We start from the raw sequence: 27,683 nt of genomic DNA on the forward strand, positions 1-27,683 counted from the left end.
CCCAGAGAATGCCTTTCTGTTTTGTTTAGTTTTGTTACTTTTAAAAATTGCCCAGTGCCTTGAGCAGCCATATTTCCCATTGCTGGAGCCTGTAAATTAATACAGCTGACTGCTGCCCACCAGTTTGACTCCGCTATTTGCAATGAGGAGATTTCAGGTGTGGAATTGGCTGAAGTTCAAAATGGGCACTACATAATTGTTCTGGAGCAGCTGCAGGGACAGAGAGAAATGTGGCTACCTTTTGCATGCCGTTGAAATCGCCACACAAGCACAACCTTGTAGAGTGCAAAATCTAGCTCTACAGCAATCTCACTTTAAGAAGAAAGGAAAATTCTCCCTTATGACTGTGGAGAAAGGCTTGCAAAACAAGAGAGGTATTTGGGTAAAATTTGAGATTGCAGGGCACCCAGGGATCCAACATGAAATGCTCAGTAGCTCCCTTTTGCTCCACCAGTTCGCTCCAAGCTTTAGAAAACACGGGACAAAGCACCCTCTGGGGTGGGGTGGGAGCAGGGCCGTCTTAAGCATATCTGGTGCTGTGGTACACAGATCCCTCTGGCTCCCCCCCCCCCATGGCAACTCCAAAACAAGGGAGGGGGCAGTGGAAAATGTCCTCTTCCTCCCCCACCGCCCCGATCCCTGGCCTGGTGGCAGCTATCAAGCAGGAAAACGTTCTGGTGGACATGCTCTCTGGCATCAGGGTGCCCAAGAAGGCAGCCTGGGAAGGCTACACGCCACATTTCGCCAGGAAACAGGAGGAGGGCAACAACCAGGAGCAGGGCCATCTTTAGCAAATGCAGAGGCCTGGGAGGGAAGCTGTGCGCAGGTTCCATCCTAAGCCTCTGCAGGGATCGCTCTCCTCCTGCAGAGGCTTGGGAAAGAAGCTGCATGCCCGCCAGCCATATAGTTGGCAGGGCGCAGCTGGCGGGCGTACAGGGAAAGGGGAGGCTGCCGGCAAAGCCGCACAGCTCCCAAACTCGCTAGGGCGCCCCTGAGAGGCTAGCGCTGTGGCGCAACAAACCACTAAGGCCAATGGGAAAGATGGCTCTGGGTGGGAGTAGCTCCTTCTTCCAAAAGCTGCTGAGAGGTCAAGGAAAAGCAGCAGGGTTGCGTTCCCCATCGCTTTTCTGACAGAGGCCATCAATCTGGCTGCTTAGGTGCCAAAACCAGGCCTGAAACCAAGAATGGATCCAGATAAAATGCTTCCAGGCATACCATGGGCTGGCCAGCCACCACACTCTCTGTCACCTTGCCCTGGAAGGGAATGTTAGAGACTGCAGGGTAGTTTTCTAAAAACTTACCAGAACATCGTAAAATGGGGACTGGCAGACACAGCTATCTGGCACAGCTATCAGCAGTGGGAGGGCCTTGTTGGGGCCATCAGCTCACAGCAGCTGCTGAAAGCTGGGCCTGTGCTCCCTTTGTGGTTCTTATGCTCCATGCCTGCTAATGCTCATAAAGTTTACAGGCCCCCTTCTTCCTTCTATTCCACTGCTCGTTGCCAAGACAACAAGACAACTATTTGACAACTTGCGTTTTCAGAAATTAGAATGAGTTATGCAATACAACATATGGGATTTTGCTTAATTTACATCTTCCCTTTTGCTGCCTCTGCACAGAACTTGGCAGCCCAGGCTTCCGTATGGTTCAATAACTCCCGATCCTGTTCAGAAACAGCCCTCCGTGCTTCTGCGCGAAAGTTACGTTGCGCGGATGGTATTATCTGCCCTGCTAATAAATCATTAGCCAAAGACACCGCTGAACATGCCGCGCAGTGTGTGACTCCATAACAGTGGGAGCAGGTTGACCCCGTAAACCCCTTCCGTCAAGAGCCTGGCCTGGCCAGATCTCCTCCGTGAATCCCTGGCCGTGTCATTGTACAAGCCACGTGCCTCGCATTCCTTCTCCATGTTTGGCAACGGGAGCTTTTGTGCATGGCTTGTGAATAACGTGGCTTGGAGACATCATCAGTGAGGCCGTTTAACTGGAATGCAGGAGGCTGTGCCGGTAAAGTACTTGAATCACACTCTGTCTGAATCACTGCATAATAGCCGGGTCTTGTCGCCTTCTCTTTGACCTCCTGCCCAGGGCAAAGAGCCTTCCAGCCTGAGAGTGAACAGAGCGGGGATGCAGAGAGCTGTATTTTAAAAAATGCAATCAACATAAATTCAAATACTTTGGGAGACGGGTCAGTGATGTTGTCCATTTAGGGACAACTGGCCCATGCTTGCAGAATACTGTAATAAAAACTGATTAAATGGTGTGCCGGGCTTTGGTTGGTAGGTTGGTTTGGCAATTCGTTTCCCAAATTCTTTTAATTAGTTCGTTCAGTGGGAACAAGCAGCCTTCTGGAGGTGGTACTGCTTTTCCAGAAAAGGCATTAACCTTCACAAAGTGGGATGTGTGGCCAGTCCTTCTGTGTCCTCTCCCCACCCCTGAACATTTATTCCAAAGTTATGGTGCTACATTCATATTGCACTATGCAGTAAGATTAGCTGAGGTCACAGGGTGATGGGATAGATCAGTGGTAGGAAACATCTAGCCTGTGGGCCGTTTAAGTCTGCCAGACCTCCACATTTGACCCGTGGCATAGTTTGTCCCAAACCGTATCACCTAACATCATAGAACGTCAGGCGTGGGGCAGGCAAACCTCCTGGAAGCCCATTGCACAAACGGAAGTTCTTCCGCAGGGTTCTCTCTCCCTTGGACGGCGCTCATTAGCTCAGGGGTCCACCGTCCCTCAGACCATATGGTGGGCTGGACTATATATTTTTTTGGGGGGGGGGGAATGAACATAGAAAAATTCCTATACCCCACAAATAACCCAGAGATGCATTTTAAATCAAAGCACACATTCTACTCATGTAAAAACACGCTGATTCATGGGCCGGATTGAGAAGGCGATTGGGTTGCATCCTGCCCATGGGCCTTAGGTTGCCTACCCCTGCATTAGCTGAATCCCAGCCTATGGTAAGTTCTACTCAGTATATCCATTGGGTGGAATTTAAAGTTGTGCTCCTCCAGCCATGCTGCATGCACAAGCATTGCAGCTTGGCAGATGGAACGATCCCCCCTCCTTCCTCCTTGCATCGATCCCCTTTTTGAGGAGTGGCTAAACTGGGGCGTTTCAACTACAACTACATGCCCCATCATCCCTGACTAATGGCCATACTGATGGGGCTGGTGGGAGTTGTAGTCCAACAACCTCTGGAAGGTGATTAATTAGACACCCTTGCTCTGTTTGAGAGACTGCCTGGTTCAAGTTTGATTTAAACTTTAAGAACGAAGAGTACAAGGGCTTGTCCATACTTCCACTTCCCCTGTGCCTGGACAGCATGGGTCCAAGCAGTTCCCCACTTTCCCTGTGCTTTCTAGCCATTGGTCTTAGCTGTTTTGCCTTGGCCTTGCCACTCTCCTCCGGAAAACCAGCTCTTTTGCGCTAAATCAGAGCAAATGACAATTGACATTTGTTCTGATTCAGCACTAAAGGTCCTCCATGCCTCCGAGGGCAAGTCGAGGTATGGAAAAGCCCTGAGTCTCACCCACCAGCTGTTAATACACGGGCAGAAGACTGAGCAGACGCAGAGTTCCCCTAGGCACAGTGTTCTCCACTATAGTAAGGTGGACTGTATGTTTATTCAGATTATATTACTCATTTCTAAATTTGCAACCATACATATACAGTAAGTTATTTCATGCAAATTTTATACAAGACTGTGCCCTTGTTTCTTTTTTGGTGGCACGTTTCTTTTGTTGCATGGTGAGACATAAATCGCCGTCCTATTTCACAGATTTCTTCCGGGGCTTCTTCTTTCAGCCTTTCTACTAGTAGACTAGGGGTTGTCAACCTGGTCCCTACCACCCACTAGTGGGCATTTCAGGATTCTAGGTGGGTGGTAGGGGGTTCTAAGGCACAAGCTGAATCCTCCTTCCATTGAGCACTGGTGGGCGGTAAGGAAATTTTACCCTCAAGAAAGATGCATTAGTGGGCAGTAGGTATAAAAAGGTTGACTACCCCTGTAGTAGACAGAGGTTAGTCCCAGTTTCATTCCCCACTGCTCCTTTTAACCAGAGAGCATTTCACCTGTATAGCTCCTCTTCAGTCTTAGGAATCTTTGCATCAAAGTCCCCATCGCTCAGGCTCAGAAAAGCATACAGCCAAAACACTGTAAATGGCAAAGCGAGCTACTTGTTTAGCCCCCAATCCATGGGAACCTCTGTGACATTTGAATAAAATGTCAGATCTATCCATCAGCCAGCATTAGATCTGTCACATTTGGTGCTTGCTCCCTCATCTATTCTTGTTTGGAAAGATTCAAATGAGCATGTAGGGCCCAGAGAAGGGGGGGAAATGTACTTTTCACTGACTTGGGATTTGAAGGGTTTGAAAACAGAAGAATAGTTAGTAATAGGGAGCAGGGACAGGTCCAGGTGGGGTGGAATCAGCGGGTAGGCTGAAAGGCTAAATTTGTTTCTGTGTGCTAGTAGCAGAGTTTGCATTGATATTGTGATGGCTTTTTAACTAACACACCAACACACTGATTAATTTCAAGCATCTGGATTTCTCTGCTACGGAGAAAAAGCCAATCAATTTTTTGGCGCACAACCCATAAAGGTTTCGGTCCTCTCCACTGACTGTTTGATAATCTGTTTTGGCAGTGGCAATGGTTTCACCTCCTAAATTATAAATCCCACTAAGAGGCAGCACAATTTCACTTTGAAGAGCACATGCTCAGAAATGGAGTGTGTTGGTTTGACCTGGTCCTGCACCATCATCGTTTAAACACATAATAAAAGAGACTTTCCATTGTTTACTGTCACATTTAATGTGCACATTGCACAGAAAAAGAAGCCAAACCGATACAAGCATGACATACCAAATGGGTACCGGTAAGTAGAAAGTGCATAAATTTCACTTTTATTTTTCACTAGTGTATGTGTGGGTGCAGATCAGTGCAACAGAGTACTGCTGGTACCTGAATGAGTTCCATAAATCCTAAAAGCATGGCATTTGTGTGTGTGATCCCCATAACACCCAACCATATTCCATAATCAGGCAGAGTTTAGCTAGTTTTGAACCTCTAGCCCTCGTGCTTATGAAGAACAATAAGAATTTGGCATGATCTGCCAAAGGCGTACAAGTTAAAGTTGGCACTAGGCAGTACTTCTAGTAAGCAGTAGACCAGGCTTCTGCTTAGCTCAATGTCTCTCCTCTATTTCTCTTGCTCCTCCTCCAAACTATTGCTTCTCCTTCCCAAGCAGCAAGCTGGCAGACCGACCCAATGGCAGAGCTACTCGTAAGTACCTGCAGTTGGTCAACTGAGAATCCCACTCTCCCTGTCTCAGGATGGTAGGTTGGGGTGCTTATTCTCAAGTAATTCCTGTATCGCCCTTTGCACACAAAAATGCAAACAGTAGGCTGCAGAGAGATAGTCTGCTCCACCTTGCCTTGGTAAGAAACGCAGACAGAGCAACTTGCACAGGTGCAACCTTAGCACGTGCCTGTTAATGATGCTGTTGCAGGAAGTAACCTTGGCCCCACTTGACCCGAGAAGATCCTGAGTCAAGTCAAGTCCATTTTTATTGTATGTAGCCAAAGGCCTTTACAATGGGTGACAGAAAATAAAAGGAAAACTTTCCTCTAAAATCATACAACATAGCCTGTAGCAGTGTGTAACATAAAAAGAAATTTACAACATTAAATTTTAATATTGGAGTGCATTCACATAGCTGGAATGGAGCTTCTTGGCTGTCAGTGCAAATTTGGCTACCTGGTATGTAATATATAGATGTTTATCTGCTAGCAGTTCAACTATCACTTCCTGTGCGGATCGACCTGGAAGCCAATTAAAAATTGGTGATATAAAATTTCCTCTGGGCGTTGTACACAGGGGGTTGTGTGATGTCCTCTACCTGATTGCATCCATATATACATTTGCGATCCATATGGGGGATTCCCTGATATCTCCCCTCTCAATATGCTGGGGGCATCTGTTGGAATCTTAGTTCTACAAAAGCTAGTTGTGGGAAGGTCAGAGTCTCAAGGTAATGGGGCTTTGAATGATTGGTCTTAATTTGGGTGTAACAAGTAGAGTAATGGGTGGCAATGATGGATGCTCTTTCTTGGTTGGCATCCTGATCAAAAATCCAATTTCTAAGGTCGTGGGCTAAGTAGTTCTCCATTTGAAGATTATAAACCCTAAGCTTATCTTGGCACTTTTGAGCCAGCCCCCTGTCCTTAGTTGCTCTAACCAGCAGAGCTTAGTAAGGGTATGATCCTCGAAGGCGTTTAGCCTGTGCCAGTATCTCAGATAGGCTAGATCAATTCTCTCTACTAGCAAGGGGAGTCACGGTCCAAGGGCTCACTAGGCTCATTCCTAATCTCAGCTCTTCAGATCCCCTTTAGTAGCTCTGCAATTTAGTTGGTCTGCGATTACTTACCAGAAATCAGAAGGCTGCCACCAGAACACCCTAAGTAGCCTTACAAACACAGTGACACACACACACAAATCCTATAATAATGATAATGATAATAATAATAATAATAATAATAATATAGCAATAATAATTTATTATTTCTACACTGTCCATCTGGCTGGGTTTCCACAGCCACTCTGTATGTTCTTTCCTCATTGTAGCTTCCTCCATTGATGTCAGCAATGAACAGTGATTGGTCCAATTCACACTCCAAATCCCTTGGGTGGGCATTCCAGCCATTCCCCTTTAAGAAGGAGTTATATTTCTAAAATTTACTGCATGAAATGCATTGAAAGAAAATGTGATGAAAATAATGTACAGATGGTATATTGCACCAGTGAAATTAGGTAAAATGTATAAAATAAGTAACAAATGTTGGAAATGTAAGGAAAAAGAAGATACATTCTATCATCTGTGGTGGGAATGTAAAAAGGTGAAAGGTTTCTGGGAAATGATTTATAATGAGATGAAAAAGATGTTGAAATATACATTTATAAAAAAAACTAGAAGCATATTTACTTGGGATTGTAGGCATGGATATTAACTATTTTATATGCGACAACGGCAGCAAGAATATTATTGGTACAGAAATGGAAGCAGGAAGAATTGCCGACAAAAGAGGAATGGCAGATGAAATCAACGGACTACGCAGAATTGGATAAGATGACAGGAAGAATTTGAACCAGCAGGACCAGAAATTCTTGAAGGACTGGAGTAAATATGTGAGTTATTTGAAAAACAATTGTAATCAGCTGACTATGCTTGTAGGATTACAAGAGGTTTTGTAGGGAGAACTATATGAAATATTACAGAAAAAAATTAGGAGAATGGATTCTAAAGTATGGATTATTGAAAGCAATAGTTAAGAGGAGATGCAAGACTAAGAGATGAAGGTGGAAAATCACTAGACGTGGTTGATGGAAGTCCTAGGCTTATAGCCAAAATGTGGTATAAGATGAGAGATGTTATGTTTTATTTGGAAAATATATGTAAAACCAATAAAAATAAATATATTTTTCTTTAAAAAAGAAGGAGTTATATTTCAACAGGCCACAGAAAGAGTTGGATGCGGCTAGAAGTTGATGTGGGTCAGTTAATGGGAACTGAACATACCTGGCAAAAGAGCAGCTACGTTGTTATTGTCCTCCGCCCCGCAGCTGAGAAACACGTCCACAGTGTCTTGGTCAGAAAGGTCCATCATGTCCATCTGTTCCAGCATGTCCACATTCACTTCCATGGAGGAAATGCTGCCTAAGGGAGCTAGCAAAGAGACAGAAGCCATCAGATGTCATGGCCATCACCTGTTAATTTTTTACATGCGAGTGGGGCAACTGTGTTCCATAGTCTAACGCACCTCCTATGACACCTCCCCAATGGTACTTACGTCTCCTGTGCTCTATCTGCAGATGAGATACTGGGAAGAAGAAATCTACGTCATGTTGGAAAACCTCCTCAAAGAATCTCTGCCTCTCCCGTAGCTTGAGCTGCTGTTGCTGCATCTGCTCTGCATCCAGCCCTCGCTGCCCATTGTCCATGTCGGCTGCAAAGGAACCAGAGAGAGGAAAAGAAATCAGAAGCAGCTTCCTCTCATTTCTTATCTGAAGGGAAACACTTCCCAGAGCCAAATGCAGGTTAAGTGGGCAGGCAGAATTTGAATGAGAGTTTAAACTGCTTTGAGAGAAGGTTCAGTCAGTACACGTTTCTTTGCCATAATGTCACTGCTCTTCAAGAAGTATTTCATTATTATTATCGATGATGATTTGAACTTACGAGTGACTTATTAATCACTTGCTACACACACACAAAATGTCTCTGGGGGTCTTACTCATTTTTTTTAAGTGAGACCTGCTGGTTAGGAGGTATACAAAATAAACAAACAAGCAAGCATAAAATGAAGACATTATAATAAAAAGATGTAGCAGTTCATAAAAAGATCCACTGACAGTCCCCAATAAACCTCAGCAAACATTTCCTCAGCAACAACTCATCAAGCACAACCAACAACCAATATCATGGGTTTTAATCTGACACCAAGAAGTTGTTAGTGAGAGCCCCAGACAGATCTCATTGGGGAAAGCATGCTACAAATGGGGGGCCACAACTGAAAAGGCCATTTCCCTTGCCATCACCCCAGATTTCTTCAGAAGAGGGACTCAGGGCAGGGCCTCAGAGGAAGATCTAAGGGTCTGGGTAGGTTTCTTAAACAAAACCTGCAAAACCTGTTTACCAAAGGTGAAAACAGAATGACCATACATTTCACACGCAGCATTCTGTTTTTCAAACAACCTCTAACTCCGGGGGTAGGAGGGACCTCCTGCTTCTGTCTAACCAAACCAGCTACACTACTTGCTGCAGAGCTATAGCAGGGTAGTTGGGAGAAAGGTGATTGAAAACAGAGAGGCATTGGGCTCTTATCTATCCTTGTCAGCCGCCTTTCTTTCCAAGCTGACAAATAATTTGTATCCCTTTCTTGGGTGTGTTTGTTCACATTTCTCCCACCTATGAAGAATTGTCAGAGGGCATGCATAACCTCTCTAGACAACAGCCTTTCGTACTTCTAATAATAAATAATTTATTTGTACCCCGCTCATCTGGGTGGCTTCCAACAAAGATTAAAAATACATTAAAATGTCACACATTAAAAACTTCCCTAAACAGGGCTGCCTTCAGATGTCTTCTAAATGTCAGGTAGTTGTTTATCTCTTTGACATCTGATGGGAGGGCGTTCCACAGGGTGGGCACCACTACCAAGAAGGCCCTCTGCCTGGTTCCCTGTCACTTTGCTTCTCACAGTGAGGGAACCACCAGAAGGCCCTCGGCGCTGGATCTCAGTGTCTGGGCAGAATGATGGGGGTGGAGGCGCTCCTTCAGGTATACTGGGCCAAGGCCATTTAGGGCTTTAAAGGGCAGCACCGACACTTTGAATTGTGCTTGGAAAAGTACTGGGAGCCAATGTAGGTCTTTCAGGACCAGTGTTATATGATGGGAGTTTCTGAGCACAACATCAGAAGGACCTCTGGTTGGCTACCCCTGTTCTAGAATGATAATCTCTGCTCTGAACAAGCGTGACAGTAAGCAGCATGGAGAGCAGTCATTAGGCTTAAGTATATTCTAAACCATTGGTTCTGAATTCTTTCTTTCTTCCATGGATCATTGGAAAATTGCTGGGGATCTTGAGAGGCCACATAATAAGACAGTTGTTCTACCAGTCAAACAACATAAAGAGCTCATATTTTAAACCACACTTTCCCCCCACTTAAGCACAGGCATCATTGTCAAAACCAATATAGTACTGTGAAAAATATGAGCCCTAGACCCAGTCACTGAGAAGGGTTTCTTTAACTAGCAAATTGTTTTGGTGAAAAATTAGGAGATTGTACCAAGTCTCTGTTATGAAAATCACATGCCTTTTTAAGTGAGCCAGCCTTGGCAAAAGAAGAGTCCTTGATCTCCACAATTGGAAAAGAATCAATAAAGTGCAGGGCCAAGTACAAATATTCTAAAGTGTTCCTTTCTGTGGACCACTTGGATGGAGCTATGGACCACCAAAGGACCACAGTCCACATTTTGAGAATCTATGCTCGAAACCAGTCTTCCGCAACCAGGTGCCCAGATACCTTTTACCACAACTCCCATCAGCCCCAGCCAGAATGGTCAGTGGTCAGGGATAATGGGAGCTGTAGTCCAAAATGATATGGAGGGACTGGGGGAAAGTTGATTCAGACTCAGCCATCCTATGAATCAGTAGACTGAAGGAAGCTTGAGCACAGAGTCTCATCCTCCTCTGCTATCTATGCCATCTTCACAGTTCCAATATCTAGTAGCCCTGTTCCATATGTAACCATTTTTTGAAACTTTCAAGGGGAGAGGTTTAAATCTTTCCCTCACAGTACTAGATGGGAGCAACACCTCCAGTTTCCACTGCCTTGACCCATGATGAAAGCAGAAAACAGTGGTAGACATTTTAATATTTGCAAATTTAGCATCTGCATTCGTTCAGACAGTATTTTTAGATATGTTCTAAAAAGCAAACCACATTCTGCCTGGTTTGTGAAATTGCCGGATCAAAGCAAAGAGCCAGCTCCCTTGTAATCTAAGTGGACTTACACAAGGGCAGAGCTGGGTTCCAAAGTGTTTCACTTTGATCTAGTACTGGGCAACTAAATTGCCAATAATATGAGTTAGGGACCTGGCCAGAATATTTTTAAAAATTGGCATTAGGATTAGGGAAGAATGAGTCTGGAAAAATGAGAAACCAGAATTGACAATCTTAAATTCAACTCACCTCATTTCTGCATCAGTTCACAACAATAAAAACTCTGTCAAATACAGGGCTTTTTTGGTACGTGTTTTCTTGCCTGGAGAACTGCACTGCAAAATTTGGAGAATTTTGAAGGATAGCTTTATTTCAGTTCACAATTGGTTCAAGAAATGTGAATTAAGTAGGTTTCCAAATGAATTTCCCCTCCATCCCTATAATTTTAAAGGGAAGGAAGGTGGTGAGCTCTTGGGTACCCATTTGAAGTAGAAAAGTTGCCAAGTCCGCTTGATTATTGCTTCTTTTGTTTCATACTCACACTTTTCTTCAGTCCATCAGCATACTTCCCCAAACCCATAAAAAGATTTCCTCTTGAACACAGATAACTCAGTTCCTGCTCAGTTTTTTTTCTTAACAACAAAAAATTTGAGTCTTTTAATTCTTTCCATGATGAAAACCACAGAAGAGGGGGAAATACCAGTCAAGAAGCTCAACAATCAATCGCAGCCTGTTATGAACAGGACAAGGGTTGGGCCAATCTCCCATTTTGGGGAGAAATCCAGAGGTCAATGATCAAAGCAACAGAGGAGGCACAACAAAACTGGGTAGCCATCGGACTTTGCCTTTGAGATTTTCCGCAGCGAATCTCAGATGCCTCCAAGCTTCTTGACTCAATAGCCATCGAGGCAGGGACCAGTCTGGCTGGTATAAGGAAAATGTGATTACTGAGTTGGGCAGTGCCATAACCAAGGAAACCAAACAAACAGTGAACATTTTAATTGTCTGTGTCTCAGGCTCAGCAGCCTTGTCTGTTGCTTCAGGGGAAATTTCAGCCAAACAGCAGCAACTGTTGAACTTTGTGTTGGCTGTGGAAAAAAAGAAGTAGGAGGAACCAGACAAGGCTGTGTCTCTCTACTGGGACTAAGGTATTCAGTGCCAAGTTTCAAGAGAAAACTCGGGAGATGCTGCAGCAGCTACCAGGAAAGGGGGATACAGCTGCTGGGCTAAGCAAGGCTCATGCAGCCTTCTTAACACATGCCCATCAGCTAACAAGCATGGCAGTCATGGACTGCTTGAATGCAGATGAGCAGTGGAAGGAACCAGCTGGGGAACCCCCAGGGGAAGAAGGCTCAGAGCCATGGGAGTGGTGGTGGGATGAAGATGAGTGGTCATAGGGAGAAGAGGGAGCAGACTGGCAGGAGGTAGTGTCGGAAGCTGAAGAGGTAACAGGGTTTAGTGAGCAGGAAGAGGCTGTGGCAGAGAGCAGTCCAGACTCAGGGGCAGGAGAGGAGGCTGGAGAGGAGAGGAGCCATGAGGCAGGTTGCTGAAGAATCCAGGGAGTCTCCCCCTCCTGCTGCAACTAGCTCCCCTACCCCCTGGTCACCTAGAACACAGCGAGAAATGAAAAGGGCAAAGGAAAGATTGGTTGCACGCAGATGCAGTCTATGATTGCTTGTGGGGGGACTCCTGGGACTTGGGCAACTGTGGGAAGGCAAGGACCTTCAGTCCTTGCAACTGCCTCATTGGGACAAAACCTACAAGCAAATATTTATGGGATCCCTAGGCCTGTGTTGTTTTGGTTCCTTTGAATAAAGAGTTGACTTCACAGACACAGTGGGGTTATGTATTGCTGATCTGCACCTGACTCTGGCTGCTGACAGTGGCTTTCCTAGGTCACCAGTCAACACTGGAATGTGTGCTGAAGCACAGGAAGCAGAGACCACAGCTCAGTAGCAAAGCATCTGCTGAGCATGCAAAACATCCCAGTTCCAACCCCCAGCTTCTCTTGGTAGGGCTGGGAGTGTGCTTGGTCTGAAACCATGAAGAGCCACGACCTGCCAGTGTGGACAATACTGAGCTAGAAGCACAAATCAATAGATGTCCACTTCCCTATTTTCCTAACTAGCTGATCCGGAAGGGTAAACATGTCGTTTTATTCCAAATATTACATGACGCAAGAATGGGGGAACTCGGGAGGAAGGGAAGATATATACCCCCATGGAAACTATTCTGCCAGCCACCACCATCACCACCCCTGGCAGTTTACACAGTGACTAATAGTAGTAAGGATGCAGAAGTATGTATTGTGCAGTGAGTCCAGCATACTCCCGATGAAGAAGTAGTCATGGATGGAACTTACGCATGTGAAAGGGCCATAGTTCAGTGGTAGAGCACCTGCTTTTCAGGGACAAGGTCCCAAGTTCAATGCCTGCCATCTTCAGCTAAAGCAGGAATGGCCAAACTTGGCCCTCCAGCTGTTTTGGGACTACAATTCCCACCATCCCTGATCACTGGTCCGGTTAGCATGGGATGATGGGAGTTGTAGTCCCAAAACAGCTGGGGGGGGCAAGTTTGGTCATGCCTGAGCTAAAGGGAGCAGATGATTGGAAAGCCCTTTAGCCAAGACCCTGGAAAATCTTCTGCCAATGAGAATAGACAATACTGTGCTTCATTTTCAAGGACTGGCAGGACACTGACAAGTGTGCACTGGGGGAAGGGTAGCAGGGGCCTGACTCAGGAGAGGGGGTGGGTGGTTTGTGGGGACCTGTACCAGCCAGGGGACAAGAGGCAGAGGCAGGGGGAGCTTCAGAGCTGGAGGGTGGAGCACAGCAGGAAGAGGCAGGAAAGGCAAGTGAAGGGCTGGGTGCTTCCCCACCCTTTCCTGCAACACTGTCTCCCAGAAGCAGGAGAGAATTGAAGTGGAAAGAGCAGAGGCAGCTCACACGCAGGCATAGTCTCCAGCTGCATGCACAGCCCGTCGGGGGAAGATGCATAAGCATGGCCTCCTGTTGCTGCAACTGCTCTGTATAGTGCAGACCTGGGAATAGCTCCCCAGATGCTAGACTGGTTCACATGGGTATTCAGAGCAGTAGAAATGACTGTGTCAGCTTTGACAATAAAGAGTAAACTAGCTCCTGTGTGCATTTCTTTGACTGGGGAGCACCTTGACATTAATGGGATAAAATTCCAGTCTGACCTGGAATAAAGAAGTTTTGGATGTTCTTATATCCAAGTAAGCATGCCTAGGAAGTTCTTCTACATGCCTCTTCCACCATGGTGGGCCATTTCCTTTTATTCCAGCAAAGCCCCAGCTGTATCACAACTGGAATCCTTTACTAACAGGCCAGACCAGTCAGCTGCTTAGCTGAGTTTTCCCACAGAAAGCAGCCAGCAATTAAAACAAGAGCAAATGAGTGATGAAAAGGGCTTGTGGGGAGAGACTGCTCTAATAACAGGCCGTCCCAAGGCTAAAGGCTGGAGGCAAAGTTGCTGGATTTCACACAAAGCCATCGACACCTGTTGTGTGTTCTCAAATGCAAAGCTACAAAACTTCATTCCAACAGAGCGGGGGGGGGGGGCGACATTCATTTCCCACAAGAATGCAACTCCTGCGAAGTTCCCAGATCGAACCAACCTAGTAAGAGACAAATACTGGACTTCTGCTCTACAAAAATCAAAACTTCCAAGCCATGGTAACCCAAATTCGGCACCAAGACAGGCTGAATATTGCAATATATATGAGCTAGATTGGCCAATGGTCTGGCTCAGTATAAGGCAGCTTCCTAATCTCCATTCGCCTTGTCCTCTCCCCTTTGGAAGGCAGTGCAGATTAGGACCAGCAGGAGAACCAGTAATGGTCAGTAGCAACAGTAATGGCTCCACTGAAAGCATCTTGCCCAAGGCCTCTCTAAGCCCTTCTATGCAGGCTATGTGTGTGTGTCCTTCTGGGTGTCCAGGCACCTTTGTGTATGTATGATGTGCCCTGCTGGATCGCGCCAAAGGTCCATTTAGTCCAGCATCCTTTCCTCCCAGTGACCAACCATTGCCTGTAGATAGCCAATAAGCAGGAGCATTCTCCCTACTTGCAATTCTCAGCAACCAGTATTCAGAAGCATCCTCTCTCTGACCATGGAGGTGCAGCATAGCCATCGTGGTTGGCAGCCACTGACAGCCCTATCCTCCAGGAATGTGTCCAATCCTCTTTCAAAGACATCCAAGTTGGTGGCCATCACTATGTGGTCACGTTGCTTTAAGTAGCACCATTTGCATCCGCGGTCTTACTCCAGACAAAGAACCATATTCAGTTGACTTGAATTCTGGCTGAGAATATTAGCAAAAACAACAACACCATTCTCAGAACTCTGATACAGCCAACATTCAAGTTTTCTGCTTCAACGGGGCAACAGAAGAACATAAGACATCTCTGCCAATCAGGCCAATGGCCCATTTAGGTCAGCATCCTGATCTCACAGTGGCCAGCCAGATGCCTATGGGAAGTGTGCAAGATGGACATGAGAACAAGAGCACTCTGCCCACATATCATTCCCAGCAATTCCCTCCGACAGTGGAGGCAGAACCTATTCATTGTAGCTAGTAGTCACTAATAGCCCTGCCTCCCATGAATTTGTCAAATCCTCTTTTAAAGCCATTGGTGTCCATCACTGCCTTCTATGGAACTGAGTTCCATAGAACAACTTTGAATAAGTACTTCCTTTTTATCTGTCCTGAATCTTCCAACATTCAATTTCTAGTGTTATGAGAGAGGAAGAAAAACTTTTCTCTATCCACCCTAGTACAGTAAACCGGCAAATTACACAGGGGTCACATTCCAGGGATCGCATCTAAAGTCAAAATTGTGTATAGTCAAAGCCCACTGGGTTCAATGTAGGGTGGGATTGCCAAAGTCATTTTTCCTGGAACCCCCACTCCTTTTCCATCCCTTTTAATTTTTTGATATATTTTGGTCATGCACACAATGCACACACAATACACATATGTTGTGGGCTTACTGCAACTGAAATTAAATCTCTGGTCTTATTTCACAATTGTGCAACCCTGTATCAGCTCACATTGCATTCGGGCCCATTGCTCTGAGTCTGCTCCTCCTCTTCCTTGTTCCTAGCACACACACACACAAACACCAAGGAAATGCGCCAGGAAGCCAGGCCACAGAAAGGGTCAGGCGTCCAGACAAAGAGAGACGGGACTGATGGGTACTGTGTCAGTACATGCCAGAGCTCGCACAGAATGTCTTATGTTAGCATCGGAGAGACGTGTCAGGATTGATTCCCCGGGGTAAATTAACAAACCTGCTGATAAATTCCCTGATGAGATTTCATTAGCCATCTGGGCAGCCGGCCACTAACACTGAAATGCCATTATGTAACTTGCACAGATAGCCAGCGGGCGAGATGAGCAGCTGGTGATGGGTCCTGACCGCCCCATGACTACAGGGAGGGTCAGAGACAGTGTCTTGTTCGCCACTTCCCTTCCTCCTTTTATCTGGCGATGTTTACTATTCTGTCCATTTATGGATGGGAGGAAAGAGGTCTGTATGCACACTTTGCCTTCTTATTTGCTAAGGCTGCGTACACACTGCACATTTAAAGTATGCCCCACCAAAGAATATCGGGAACCGTCATTGGCTAAAGAGGCTGGGAAATATAGCTCTGCGATAGGGAAACTACAGTTCCCAGGATTCTTGCTGGGCAGGGGGGAATGTGCTTTAAATAGATGGCGTGCAAGCAGGCTAAGACAGGAGCAGAAAAGAAGAGAACGTACCATTCTCCCTTTTCCCCTGTGACTGATGGTCTCACCATCTCACACACGCTGCTGAGATTGCCTCACTGGGATGGCATGTTCGCCAAGACTGCTAGGCATCCACACACAATGCTGCCCCTGTGTGCTACAAGCTGTCTTTAAGGAGGGGAGGGGAAAGAGAAATACCTGCCCCTGCTGCTGGGGTCTCTTTCCCATGGCAACCAGCCAATGGGGGCCTGAGCGCATTCACAGCTGGGAGAATGCAGCCCCACTCCCCCCGCCATCCCTGTCCCCGAAAACGCCGACCTCCCAACCCGGCTGCCACCGAGACCATCAAATGGGCAGCAGGGCTCCCCACCGCCTGCTTAATCCTTCCGGCTCTCATGGTTCATTCATTACACAACGAAGACAGGGCCTGAATGCAAGTGTGGGGACCGAAGGGAAGGAAAAAAGAGACCTGAGGTTTTCCCTCCTAATTCCTCTATTCAGTGTACACGCAGGGAAGATTTTTGGCAAACGGGAAGAAGTTGGAAGCAGGTGGGTTGGCCGCGCCATCAGTGGCTTCGCGTGTTCTCGAGGGAACAAGAGGAGAAAGCCACCTTGGATGCCTGAGTCATAGGATGGTGGGCTATACAACAGCAATTCTTTTAATAAACCAAAGGAAGGCTGGCTCCTCTAGAGCCTCCTGCCATGTCTTCCTCCTCGGTGCCACACAGATCATATTATTTACAAGATTGCATTTTTAGTGCGCTCTTTCTCTCGGGCAGGAGTTGGGAAACTTTTTCAGAGCAAGGGCCACATTCCCTCCTGGGCAAGCTTTTGAGGGCCACCTGCCAGTGGTGGATGGAGCCAGAGATGAGAATGAGTGGAGCAACCAAAGGAAATTTTACATTTTGTGCAGTAGGCTAGTTTCCACATCCACTCAAGTGCTCCCTTATTCTTCATCTGGGCAAGCAAGAAGTACTATCAGACTTCGGGGACAAATTCCAGCCAGGCAAAAATGCTTGGGGTACAAAGCAGTGCCAGTCAAGGGTGTGGCCTGAGGAGAGTTCCAAAGAGCTACAAAGAGGTCTAGAAGGCCGCATTTTGGCCCTGGACTGGAGCTTCCTCACTCCTGATCTTGGGATCTCGGGGTGGTGTACATGGTATTCACTTACAGATAGGTAGCCGTGTTGGTCTGCCATAGTCAAAACAAAAAAAATTCCTTCCAGTAGCACCTTAAAGACCAACTAAGTTAGTTCTTGGTATGAGCTTTCGTGTGCATGAAGAAGAGCTTTCGTGTGCATGAAGAAGTGTGCATGCACACGAAAGCTCATACCAAGAACTAACTTAGTTGGTCTTTAAGGTGCTACTGGAAGGAATTTTTTTTGTTTTGACTATGGTATTCACTGCGTTTTCATCTTCACAGCAGCTTTGTGGGGATGGTGCCTAGCCCAGGGCTCCATGTGAGCTCCATGGATGTTGAGGAGTTAATGGTCCAGTTCTTCCTGATCCTAATTCAACACAGTAACCACTTAAGAAGAGGCTGGAAGGCCTTCTATCGGGGGTTGGACCAGCCCAAGACAGTTTGCTGCCTGAGGCAAAGAGCAAGTTGGTGTCCCCTTCCATTCCGTAGAGAGAAGCTGAGTGGATTGGCAGACAGAACCTACTTCAAAACTGGTAACAGGACAGTGCTGTCCATAGTATCTTGGGCAGTGGATTAGCTTGGAAGGCCCAAGGCAGGCAATGAAACCTCGCCACACATCCACACACATACAGCTTACACTACCGGAGGCAGCCTCCTCGCTCTGCCTAATGGTAGGGCCGGTCCCATAATAAAGGATGAAGTTAGCAGATTTCCTGCATCAGCAGGTGGTTGAAATAATATTATATCTGAGGTTGCTTCTAACTCTTACAATTCACTGCACTGCACTGGTCTCCCTTCTGTGCCCCCTCCCAACTCCAGTGTTTGGAGACTGACCTCTACTGTGGTTAGGGGGCTTTGTTGTTGTTTAGTCGTTTAGTCGTGTCCGACTCTTCGTGACCCCATGGACCAGAGCACGCCAGGCACTCCTGTCTTCCACTGCCTCCCGCAGTGTGGTTAGGGGGCTTATGACCCCAAATATCCATTTCAGCAACCCTAATGGGTTGCCCACCTCCCAATTTAGCACTGGATTTAGGGTGGTTTCCCAGCACAGGGCACCAAGCCGAGGGGGTGCAAAATTGAGAAGATCTATTTTGGGGCGCCAAATTTTGGGCTTGCATGGAGCTTCATATTACAAAAGATTACCAAAGTCCACTCCTGCCGATGCCCTGAATGTTTGCCTGCCTATTACTACTGAGATGTCCAAAATGGTTTCCTCTTTCCCCTACATGGTGTGCTTCCCATTTTGAAATACCCTGGTATATGGAATCCCTGGCTATTTTGAGTTAATAACTGTAGCCCGCAGACAGCATTTCAGCCTGGGAACTCCACTGGAAAGAGAGTTGGAGCTGAACTTGAGGACTCAAGTCCCGTTTTAGACATGGATTTGCTTGGGCATGTTGTGCAAGTTGCTTATCTCCTGGCTTCCCACCTGTAAAGTGGAAATAAGAGTGACCTACCAGGAATGACATGAGGATGTGCAAGATAAGAGATTGCAAAGGAAGCTGGTGTACCACAGGGGGTTAAGAACATGAATTAGGAGTCGCTCTGGTTCAAATCTCAGTCAAGCCATGAGCTGCTACAGGCTGTCAGAATAACTCGGATAATGTAAGGCACTTTAAATACCTGAAAAGAGACACAGCAATTCTACTTGGTCTTAGAAAGTGCTCTGCGCTTTTAAAAGTGCTACGTGCAGATTAAGAGTACAGCAAGCCCAGTTCTGAGCACCACAATTTAAGAAGGATATAGACAATCTGGAACGTGTGCAGAGGAGGGTGACCAAGATGATCAAGGGTCTGGAAATCAAGCCTTATGAGGAGATGGGTATGTTTAGCCTGGAAAAGAGGAGATTGAGAGGAGATATCTCAGCCATCTTGCAATATCTAAAGGGCTGTCACATGGAAGATGGAGCAAGCTTCTTTTCTCCTGCTCTGGAGGATAGGACTCAAACTAATGGCTTCAAGTTACAAGAAAAGAGATTCCGACTAAACCTCAGGAAGAACTTTCTGACAGTAAGAGCTATTCGACTGTGGAACGGTCTCCCTCAGTAGGCTGTGGGCTCTCCTTCACTAGAGATTTTTAAGCAGAGGTTGGATGGTCATTTGTCTTGGATGCTTTAGCTGAGATTCCTGCATTGTTGGGGGTCGGACTAGGTGAGCCTTGAGGTACCTTCCAACTCTATGATTCTAAGTGCCCTGCTGGATCAGATGAAACGTTCAGATCTAGTCCAGAATCTTGTTTCCTACAGAGGCCAACCAGACGTCAACTGAAAGCCTACAGGCAGCAGGCATGAAATCAACAGCCCTCCCATGCTGTTTTCCCCGATACCTGGTATTTAGTGGCCGACTCCTTCTGAAGAAGGAGGCACTAGATGGTTATTGTGGCTAAATAATGAAAAGCACAGAACTTGCAGCGAAACCTTCTCTATGTCGTCTCAGAAAGCAATGGCTGTAGGAGATGCTGCCAGACAGTGGATAGAGTCTACATGGAAGTTTTGGGAACAGAGGATGGGGTGGACCCAAGAGTTCTGGAGAATGCAGGCAATGCCCTATTCTGGCCAAGAGAGCTGGCAGGATTGTTTGGTTGCATTTCTGCTGGGAGTGGTGGCATTTGTCATTATCCCTTGTCCTGCTGGATCCTGAATACAAAACGCCCTCTATGCATCAGGCAATGCAAATGAAAGAATGGGATGGAGGGGGAGGAGTGTTAATGTAGGCATAAATCCAACAGAAGATGGGGGGGGAGGGTTTTCTTCATTTCCAGGCTCTTTAATGTCCACGAAAAACTCCCAACTGCTTAAAAGGGCAAATAACTCGGAATAGAGCTGTGGCCTAAGGAACAGCCACAACCACATTTGCAAGATTGAAGAACAGCGGTGTAGCTCTTTGGGTCCAACGAAGGCCACAGATTCTGGGGTTGGGATGGGAAGTGCAAACCACATTTGGATTTCTAACCCATGGTTCATGGGCTGCCCACCCGGCCACAATGTAAAACAAAATGCTTGCATGTGTGAGAAAGAGACTGTTTTCCCAGACTCCATTATGGTTGCCATCGCAACCCTTTGCTCTTCTTTTTTTTATGATGCTCATAAAAGTTCACAGTCAACACACATGGTGCAGAATTTTGCTTCCTCAGGCTCTCATCAAGTTTCTAGATCTCATGGTTCAAGCATGGAAGACAAATGGAAAATGTTCAGATAGGCAGGTTCAAAAACCAAAAGGAACTAGTATAGGTGACATTTCCCTTCATGCAGAGTTAAATCTGACCCAGGGTTCAAACCTCTGACTCTGGTTCAAAAACAGCAATCATAGCTGCCATACAATTTGCCAGAATGTTTCTGCCCACAGCGCCTGAGCATGTACAAAATGCCTACCAGCCAGCCTTTGCATATCTAGGACTGAGAAGGGTAAATATTTGCAGATTAAAGGCAACAGCTTCTAAATTATGTTTGAGCCCTACCCGTCTCATTTTGCAAATAAGGACTATCTGAACAACTTTTCTTCCTACTTCCTTCTTCCTCCAGGCCCCTGGAGAGCTGTATGCTCACATATGATCTGGTTTTAACACATTTACAACACACCTTTGAAAAATATTCCCTCCTCCTGACAGCGGACACGCATTCCAAAGATGTCAATTTACCAAGCAGGATTTTAAAAATGCAAATAGCATTAGCTGAGAGCTGGTAATTATAGGGATGGCAGAAGGCATGGTAGAAATGTAACCCTTCTATCCCTTGCAGCAGTTCTGATAAAAAATTATCATCTGCAGCTGAGATTTTCTTTGCAGGGAGGAAGCCACTGGCACCAATGTAAATTAACAGCATCAGAAATATCCTTGCCAGGTTGCACCTCATGAGACTGCAATAGTGGATCTAGTAACCATGCATTGCTACATTTCAGGTATTTAAAGGACCTTGCATAAATTAATCTTTACAACAACTATGCAAACAGATTAGCACTGTTATTCTCATATTGCAGATGGAAAGTGAAGACCAGCAATGGTGACTTGCTTAAAGAACCCACCTTCTGAGTTCATGGCTGAAGTGAAATCTGGTTTTTTCAGCTTACATGCTTAGCGCTTCCACAACACTAATGCTCAGAATTTAAGATATCTGTCTTCTCTAAAACGTATGGTTTTTCCCCACTGTCCTGTATTGAAATATTTTTGGCAGAAGGTAACTGAAACTATAACCTTTTAATGAGGGTGAAAGAGGAGAGCGCAAAATATGGTCTGAAGCTCAACATCAAAAAAAACGAAGATCATGGCCACTGGTCCCATCACCTCCTGGCAAATAGAAGGGGAAGAAATGGAGGCAGTGAGAGATTTTACTTTCTTGGGCTCCATGATCACTGCAGATGGTGACAGCAGTCATGAAATTAAAAGACGCCTGCTCCTTGGGAGAAAGGCGATGGCAAACCTAGACACCATCTTAAAAAGCAGAGACATCACCTTACCAACAAAGGTCTGTATAGTTAAAGCCATGGTTTTCCCAGTAGTGATGTATGGAAGTGAAAGCTGGACCATAAAGAAGGCTGATTGCCAAAGAATTGATGCTTTTGAATTATGGTGCTGGAGGAGACTCTTGAGAGTCCCATGGACTGCAAGAAGATCAAACCGATCCATTCTGAAGGAAATCAGCCCTGAGTGCTCACTGGAAGGACAGATCCTGAAGCTGAGGCTCCAATACTTTGGCCACATCATGAGAAGAGAAGACTCCTTGGAAAAGACCCTGATGTTGGGAAAGATGGAGGGCACAAGGAGAAGGGGACGACAGAGGACAAGATGGTTGGACAGTGTTCTCGAAGCTACCAGCATGAGTTTGACCAAACTGCGGGAGGCAGTGGAAGACAGGAGTGCCTAGCTCAAGGACAGATGCAGCCAGGCAAAGGAGAGGCACAGAAGACTCTCTAGATTTGTCTTATCTTTTCAGATTCCATTGAAGAGACTGTTTCATGCGCATGTAACCATCCTAGGCCGTCTCACTCACTCCAAAGAAAGAAGACCACAGATCTTTCTCACATCTGATCTGCCCTGAAACAATGTCTCTACTTAAACATTTAAATCCAAATCCTTGATCTGACATCACTAGAAACTTTGGGTAGTGATAAAAGTGAGTTGTTGTATTCAGAGTTTTCTTCCGTAGAAATGATACAAAACACCAGGAATAACCATTATAGTGAAAAAAACTCATGAAGGTAGGTGGTAGGTGGCCACCTCATGAGAAGAGAAGACTCCCTGGAAAAGACCCTGATGTTAGGAAAGATGGAGGGCAGATGGAGAAGGGGACGACAGAGGACGAGATGGTTGGATACTGTTCTGGAAGCTACCAACATGAGTTTGACCAGACTGCGGGAGGCAGTGGAAGACGGGGTGCCTGGCGTGCTCTGGTCCATGGGGTCACGAAGAGTTGGACACGACTAAATGACTAAACAACAACAACCATGTTTTCTAACTTTCAATAAAGAAGTCTTTAAAAATAAATAAATCTCGGTCTTCCAGGAACATGAAAGGGATATTCTGTGTAGTTCTGCCAGACAACTGGTTTCAGCAGCAGCTGGACCAAGAAGCGCATGTAATATATAAATTGCGCACATTTATTTTGCATGATTTATTCTTCTTTTGCTGGTCCAAAGACAATTGCAAAGAGCTGTACCAGCATCTTGCTCACATCCACTTCAGGCTTTTGAGATCCCCCAAGGCATTGCACAAGCACTTTCAAGTTTATATTTGAAACCTAAGGGGCTAGAAGCTTGTTTTAAAAATAAAAAGGAAACTGGGCTGCTTTGAATTTGGTAAATTCTGCATTCCATACCAGATTTGACACTCATAAATTATGATTACAGAACACACACAGCCATACACACACACAGAATATTCCACAAAAATATACTACAATATATTCCAGAAACTATGTAGTTCAGAGATCATGTGTCATCTAGAGGAGCATCCTATATTGCTCCAGCCAGGTTTATTCAACCTGCTCAACTGCAGTAGTTATTTTCACCAACGGTTCATGAGTTTATGCATCACTGGGGTCTGTTTGGTTCTGCATTTGTAGAGTAGCTGGAGAGGGCAGTTCCTCTGAGCATATGGAGAATGCCTTGCCCTCGTTGCACATAACCACTTGTGCTTGGGATTAAACGTCAAGGTTTTTCTCACCAAAGGGTGTGGCATCCATCCAAGTTTAAGTTCAGACACCATTCTTTCCCTAAAGACTGTATTTGGGCTACTGGTTTAATCCGCATTAAGGCTGTTCCTGTGGCCTATGTGAGACCTTTCAAGAGAACCGCAAGATTCAGGAAATCTCTCCCACAGGGGAACTCATCTGAAACCTTCTTTTCCTCAGTAGCCAAGCCCCAAAGTATCCTTTACAAACTGTTCAGGGAAGGTAAACAGCAATTAGGTTGAACTTAGGTGGAAATGATGGTGGTGATGATGACTTCATTCAGTCTGGATAAGGAATTATGCAGAAGCTGTCACAGTTTGTTGTCCTTGGTGCTTGGAGAGCCTCTTGTCCTCCCGTCATCCCCTCTAATGTTCTCATGGTTTTATCCTACTCGTCGTTCTATATAAAGCAACTCCTGGCCCTGTAAATAGCAGGGCCTTATGATGTATTCTCTGCTGGAGAGGGATCTGTGGGGATATTTTTAGCTTTGAGACTCGAGGGATTTGGGGATTGGTTGGTCTAGCTTTTTATTATGAATTTGTGACAGAGAGAAAAGTCATGGGTTGCCACCTCCTCGCCCCCATTCTCTTCCTCTCAGCCCTCTGTCTATCTGTGCCAAAAGCCGCTGCCTCGATTGCCTTCCCTCCCTCCTCCCTCCTACAATTCTTCCCACAGTGGTTTGGATTATTTTATGCTTTTGCTGCAGTATCATATCCCAGAGGAAGGCTGGGTGGAGCGTTTGTACAAGAGTCTTTGATGGATTCTGGCTGGGCCTCTGGTTTCAGGCCAACTCATCTTCAAATACTCTTATCTCTGTGCTGTTCCCAAGTTCCCCTTCTCCTCGTCCCCATGAAGCAGAAGACTGCTTAGGAAGTCCGCAACCTCTCTTACTCAGCTACGGTTCTCCAGGAACGACATAAGCAGTAGATCCCTCAGCGTTAACGTTACGGCTCTTTGTAGCCTGTCCTTCAAGGAATAGGCCTTCAGCCTGGACCGGAAGAGATGCCCAATAACCAATCTCAGAAAAACATCAGCCCTGCTGACAACCGATGGCTGTGCATATACACAAGCGCACACCAAAGAATAATTCCAGCAGCACCGTCACTCAGTGCGATGTTAAATACGTCATTGCATTCAATCTGCAGTCTCTTCTCCTATTTTTAAAAAAATCTGATGGGGCAGCAGAACGTACTCTATGTGCAGGGATACACGGGGAGGCGGCAGAGTGCTGAGCTTGCCTGTGCATGAAATGACGTGAAGATGGGCACTGCGTGGCAAAGGAAGCTGGCAGCGTGCAACGCGAGGTGTGTGGGGGAGTCGTGCGACTGTGTCAGAACTGGCAAGTGGGCTGCGGGGATGGCGGGTGACGTGTTTCACAAGGGAAAGTGTCAAGCGGGGCAATTGAGGAAGGATGTAGCCCACCTGGCATCTCTTTGCGGGGGTGGCAAACATCTTGCTATTGTAGTAAGCAATGGAATCGGTACCCTGGCAACAGCTGCTGGAGCAGCTTTCCCCTATGTAGTGCCCTCTGGATGCTTTGGATAGCACGTCCCATCACCTCCAGCCTGGGCCACCTAGGGCTGATGGGAGTTGTAGTCCGAGACACATAGAGAAAGCACCATGTTGGGGGTGGCTGTGGCACGTCCTTTACAGCTTAACATGCATGGAGGATAACAGTCATTGTCTCATGATGGATATAGGCTGGAAATCAGAGGGAACATTAATACAGAATGCCAGTGCTGACAAACAACAGTGCAATGCCACTGTTGTGCTCACGGCCTGCCTGTGGATTTCCCATTGGAAAATCCCACTGTCGGCAGCAGAAATTGGACTAGGTATGCCCCTGCTCAGATCTAGCGGAGCTCTCATGTTCACTAAAGAAAAATGCTGATGGGCATGTGGGGCCCAGAGGGATTATGACCTCTAGAGGAATGCTCAGTCATATTACAGCAGGGTGCATGCCCTAACCCCTTACCTTTGGCCTCCTTCGATGCTGTTTTTAAGAGGGCTATTGGGGGTGCGTGATTTGGTTATAATGCAAGCATTCACTTGGAAGCAAGCCCCCCACCACCACCACAGGAACCCTGAAAATCAGCATGCTTAGGAGCATATAGTTTGGGCTTCCTAAACCCTCCCCCCCCCCAAGGATGAGTAAGAGTATTTAAAACAAAACCAAATGAAGTGAAGAGGACAAATAAGAAGACCCTGCTGGATCAGATCAAGAACCCAGCTAGTTCCACATCCCGTTTCCCATGGTGGTAACAGTAAGCCCTAGTGGCGAGTGGGGTCTACAGTTTGTGGCTTGCAGACCCAAACATAAACCCATGCTCCCCCTGCCTATCAGAGCTACAGTTTCTCCCTTCCTGGAACAAAACCTGTTCATCTCGTGGGAACATGAGAGAGAGAGAGAATGATTGCCAAGAAATGACCAAACGCATCCATTTTATCCATAAATACAGCGCAAGCACACACCGAGGCTCCTTTAAGGCTTGCAGGGGAGGCTCTGCCAAGGTGTATTTTCAGAATGCTAACGAGGAAGGGACAGAAGGCCAAGGTTGACAAGTGGTCTGCTCATAAGGTGAAAGCCACAAGATTGTGTATGCGTGTGTGAAATGAGAGAGACAACAACCGCAGGCAGGCTTGTCAGCTCAACTTGTGAAAGGAATGCCGTGGGCTGCTGTTTGCATGATATACAATACTAATGGGTGACTACAATTACAATACAATGGCTAGGATGGCTCCCAGCTGTTGATCATTACAAAGAGGTGTCAATCCTCTGAGCGGTGCCCAGAGCAGCCCTGCAGAATTGACATCTATTTCCAAGGTGATGAGCCGGCGTTTCCAACAGCAAAGCCGTGGGGGGTATAGGTTTGTCCAGCGAGCTACTCTTCTCGGGGTTCAAACCCCCTTGTTTTGCTGTCAGTGTACCTGGAGAGAAGCGCTTCTAACTGGCCACTGAGCCATGGGCTGCCGCTGTTCAACCCGGCATGTCTATAGCCTGGAACAATTCGCAGAGACGGGCAGGATGATGCCTTACGCCTCCCTTGCTGCGCCTGACAAGCGCCTCTGCTTTGCCTCTCAGCTCAGACAACGGCAGCGCGGAAAAGCGTCAGCCCATTTCACAGAAACGCCTGATAAAAGTTTGGGATGGGAAGGCAAGAGGGGCGCTGCTTCGCCTTCCCTCCCACCCCCACCCCGTCCCATCTTTCTCTCCATGCATCCACCAGCTCCTGCCCCCCTCCCTCAGCAAATCCCAGACTTACAGGGCAGCCTCCTGCCGTGGCTGTGAGCTTCAGGTCCTGACATCGCCTTCAGAGAGGATGACAGCCCAAGCAGTGAATCAGCCTCTGTCCCGGGGATCCCCCTGAACCGCCCCTCGCAGCAGGTCAGAGGCGAGGTCCTTCCGCAGCTCCCAGCAGTCTTCTCATCTTCCCAAGGAGTGGTCCAACTCAGGGGCTGCTCTGGCCGCCAGAGGAACTCAGGCTGCCTGCCTGCCTGTCTCCCTTCCAGCTCTGGCTTGGGAAGGGCTGGCTGGGACTTCAGGCAGAGCGTACCAAGTGGTTTATCAGCGAAGGGGGGGGGGAAGGCGCAGCTCTCAAAGGGGCTTTCCCCCACCTCCCTACGTTGCCTGTACCATTGGCAAGATCAGAAGCGAGGGGGGAAGAGGCAGGGAGGAGGAGGAGGAGGAGGAGGTGGGTGTTTTGGTTTCACTGCTGGCGGCTGAGTCTGCCGCAGAAATCCCCTAAGTAAGAACATCAGAACACCCACTCCCTGCGACTTGAAAAGGCTCGGCTCCGCGGCAGCAGAAAGGCAGCAGCGAAAGGGAAACCACGATTCACGCAAACGAGGCGAGCTGGAGGCAGGAGCCGATGGGGGAGAAGCAGGAGCCATTAGAGAACTGGGGTCTTAGTGGAGGTGTCTATTAACTGTCAGTGCCTGACGACAATGCCCACCCCGGCAAACCGAAGTTGTGGTTCTGCCAGCGTGATGCACTTTGCAAGGGCGGTCGCTCAGGGGTAGAGTATTTGCTTTGCATGCAGAAGACTTCAGGTTCCATCTCCTGCATCTAAAGGAGGAACCGAGAAAGATCCATGAGTGGAATCCTGGAGAGCTGCTGC

At 46.8% G+C, this 27,683-nt stretch overlaps 1 protein-coding gene across 1 annotated transcript in view; it reads right to left on the reverse strand.

Moving 5' to 3' along the window:
- The window catches only part of DBNDD2 (dysbindin domain containing 2), a 28,930-nt gene extending 1,807 nt beyond the window's left edge, over positions 1-27,123 (reverse strand). Inside the window, exons 1-3 of the mRNA XM_028735034.2 lie at positions 26,829-27,123; positions 7,862-8,017; positions 7,591-7,737 (exon numbers count right to left, since the gene is read on the reverse strand). Coding sequence (XP_028590867.2) covers positions 7,591-7,737; positions 7,862-8,017; positions 26,829-26,871 — 346 coding nt within the window. The 5' untranslated portion in view covers positions 26,872-27,123. The remainder of the gene's footprint in view (positions 1-7,590; positions 7,738-7,861; positions 8,018-26,828) is intronic.
- Between the last annotated feature and the right edge of the window lie 560 nt (positions 27,124-27,683).

This window comes from Podarcis muralis, chromosome 5, assembly GCF_964188315.1.
Source record: "Podarcis muralis chromosome 5, rPodMur119.hap1.1, whole genome shotgun sequence".
NCBI lineage: Eukaryota > Metazoa > Chordata > Lepidosauria > Squamata > Lacertidae > Podarcis > Podarcis muralis.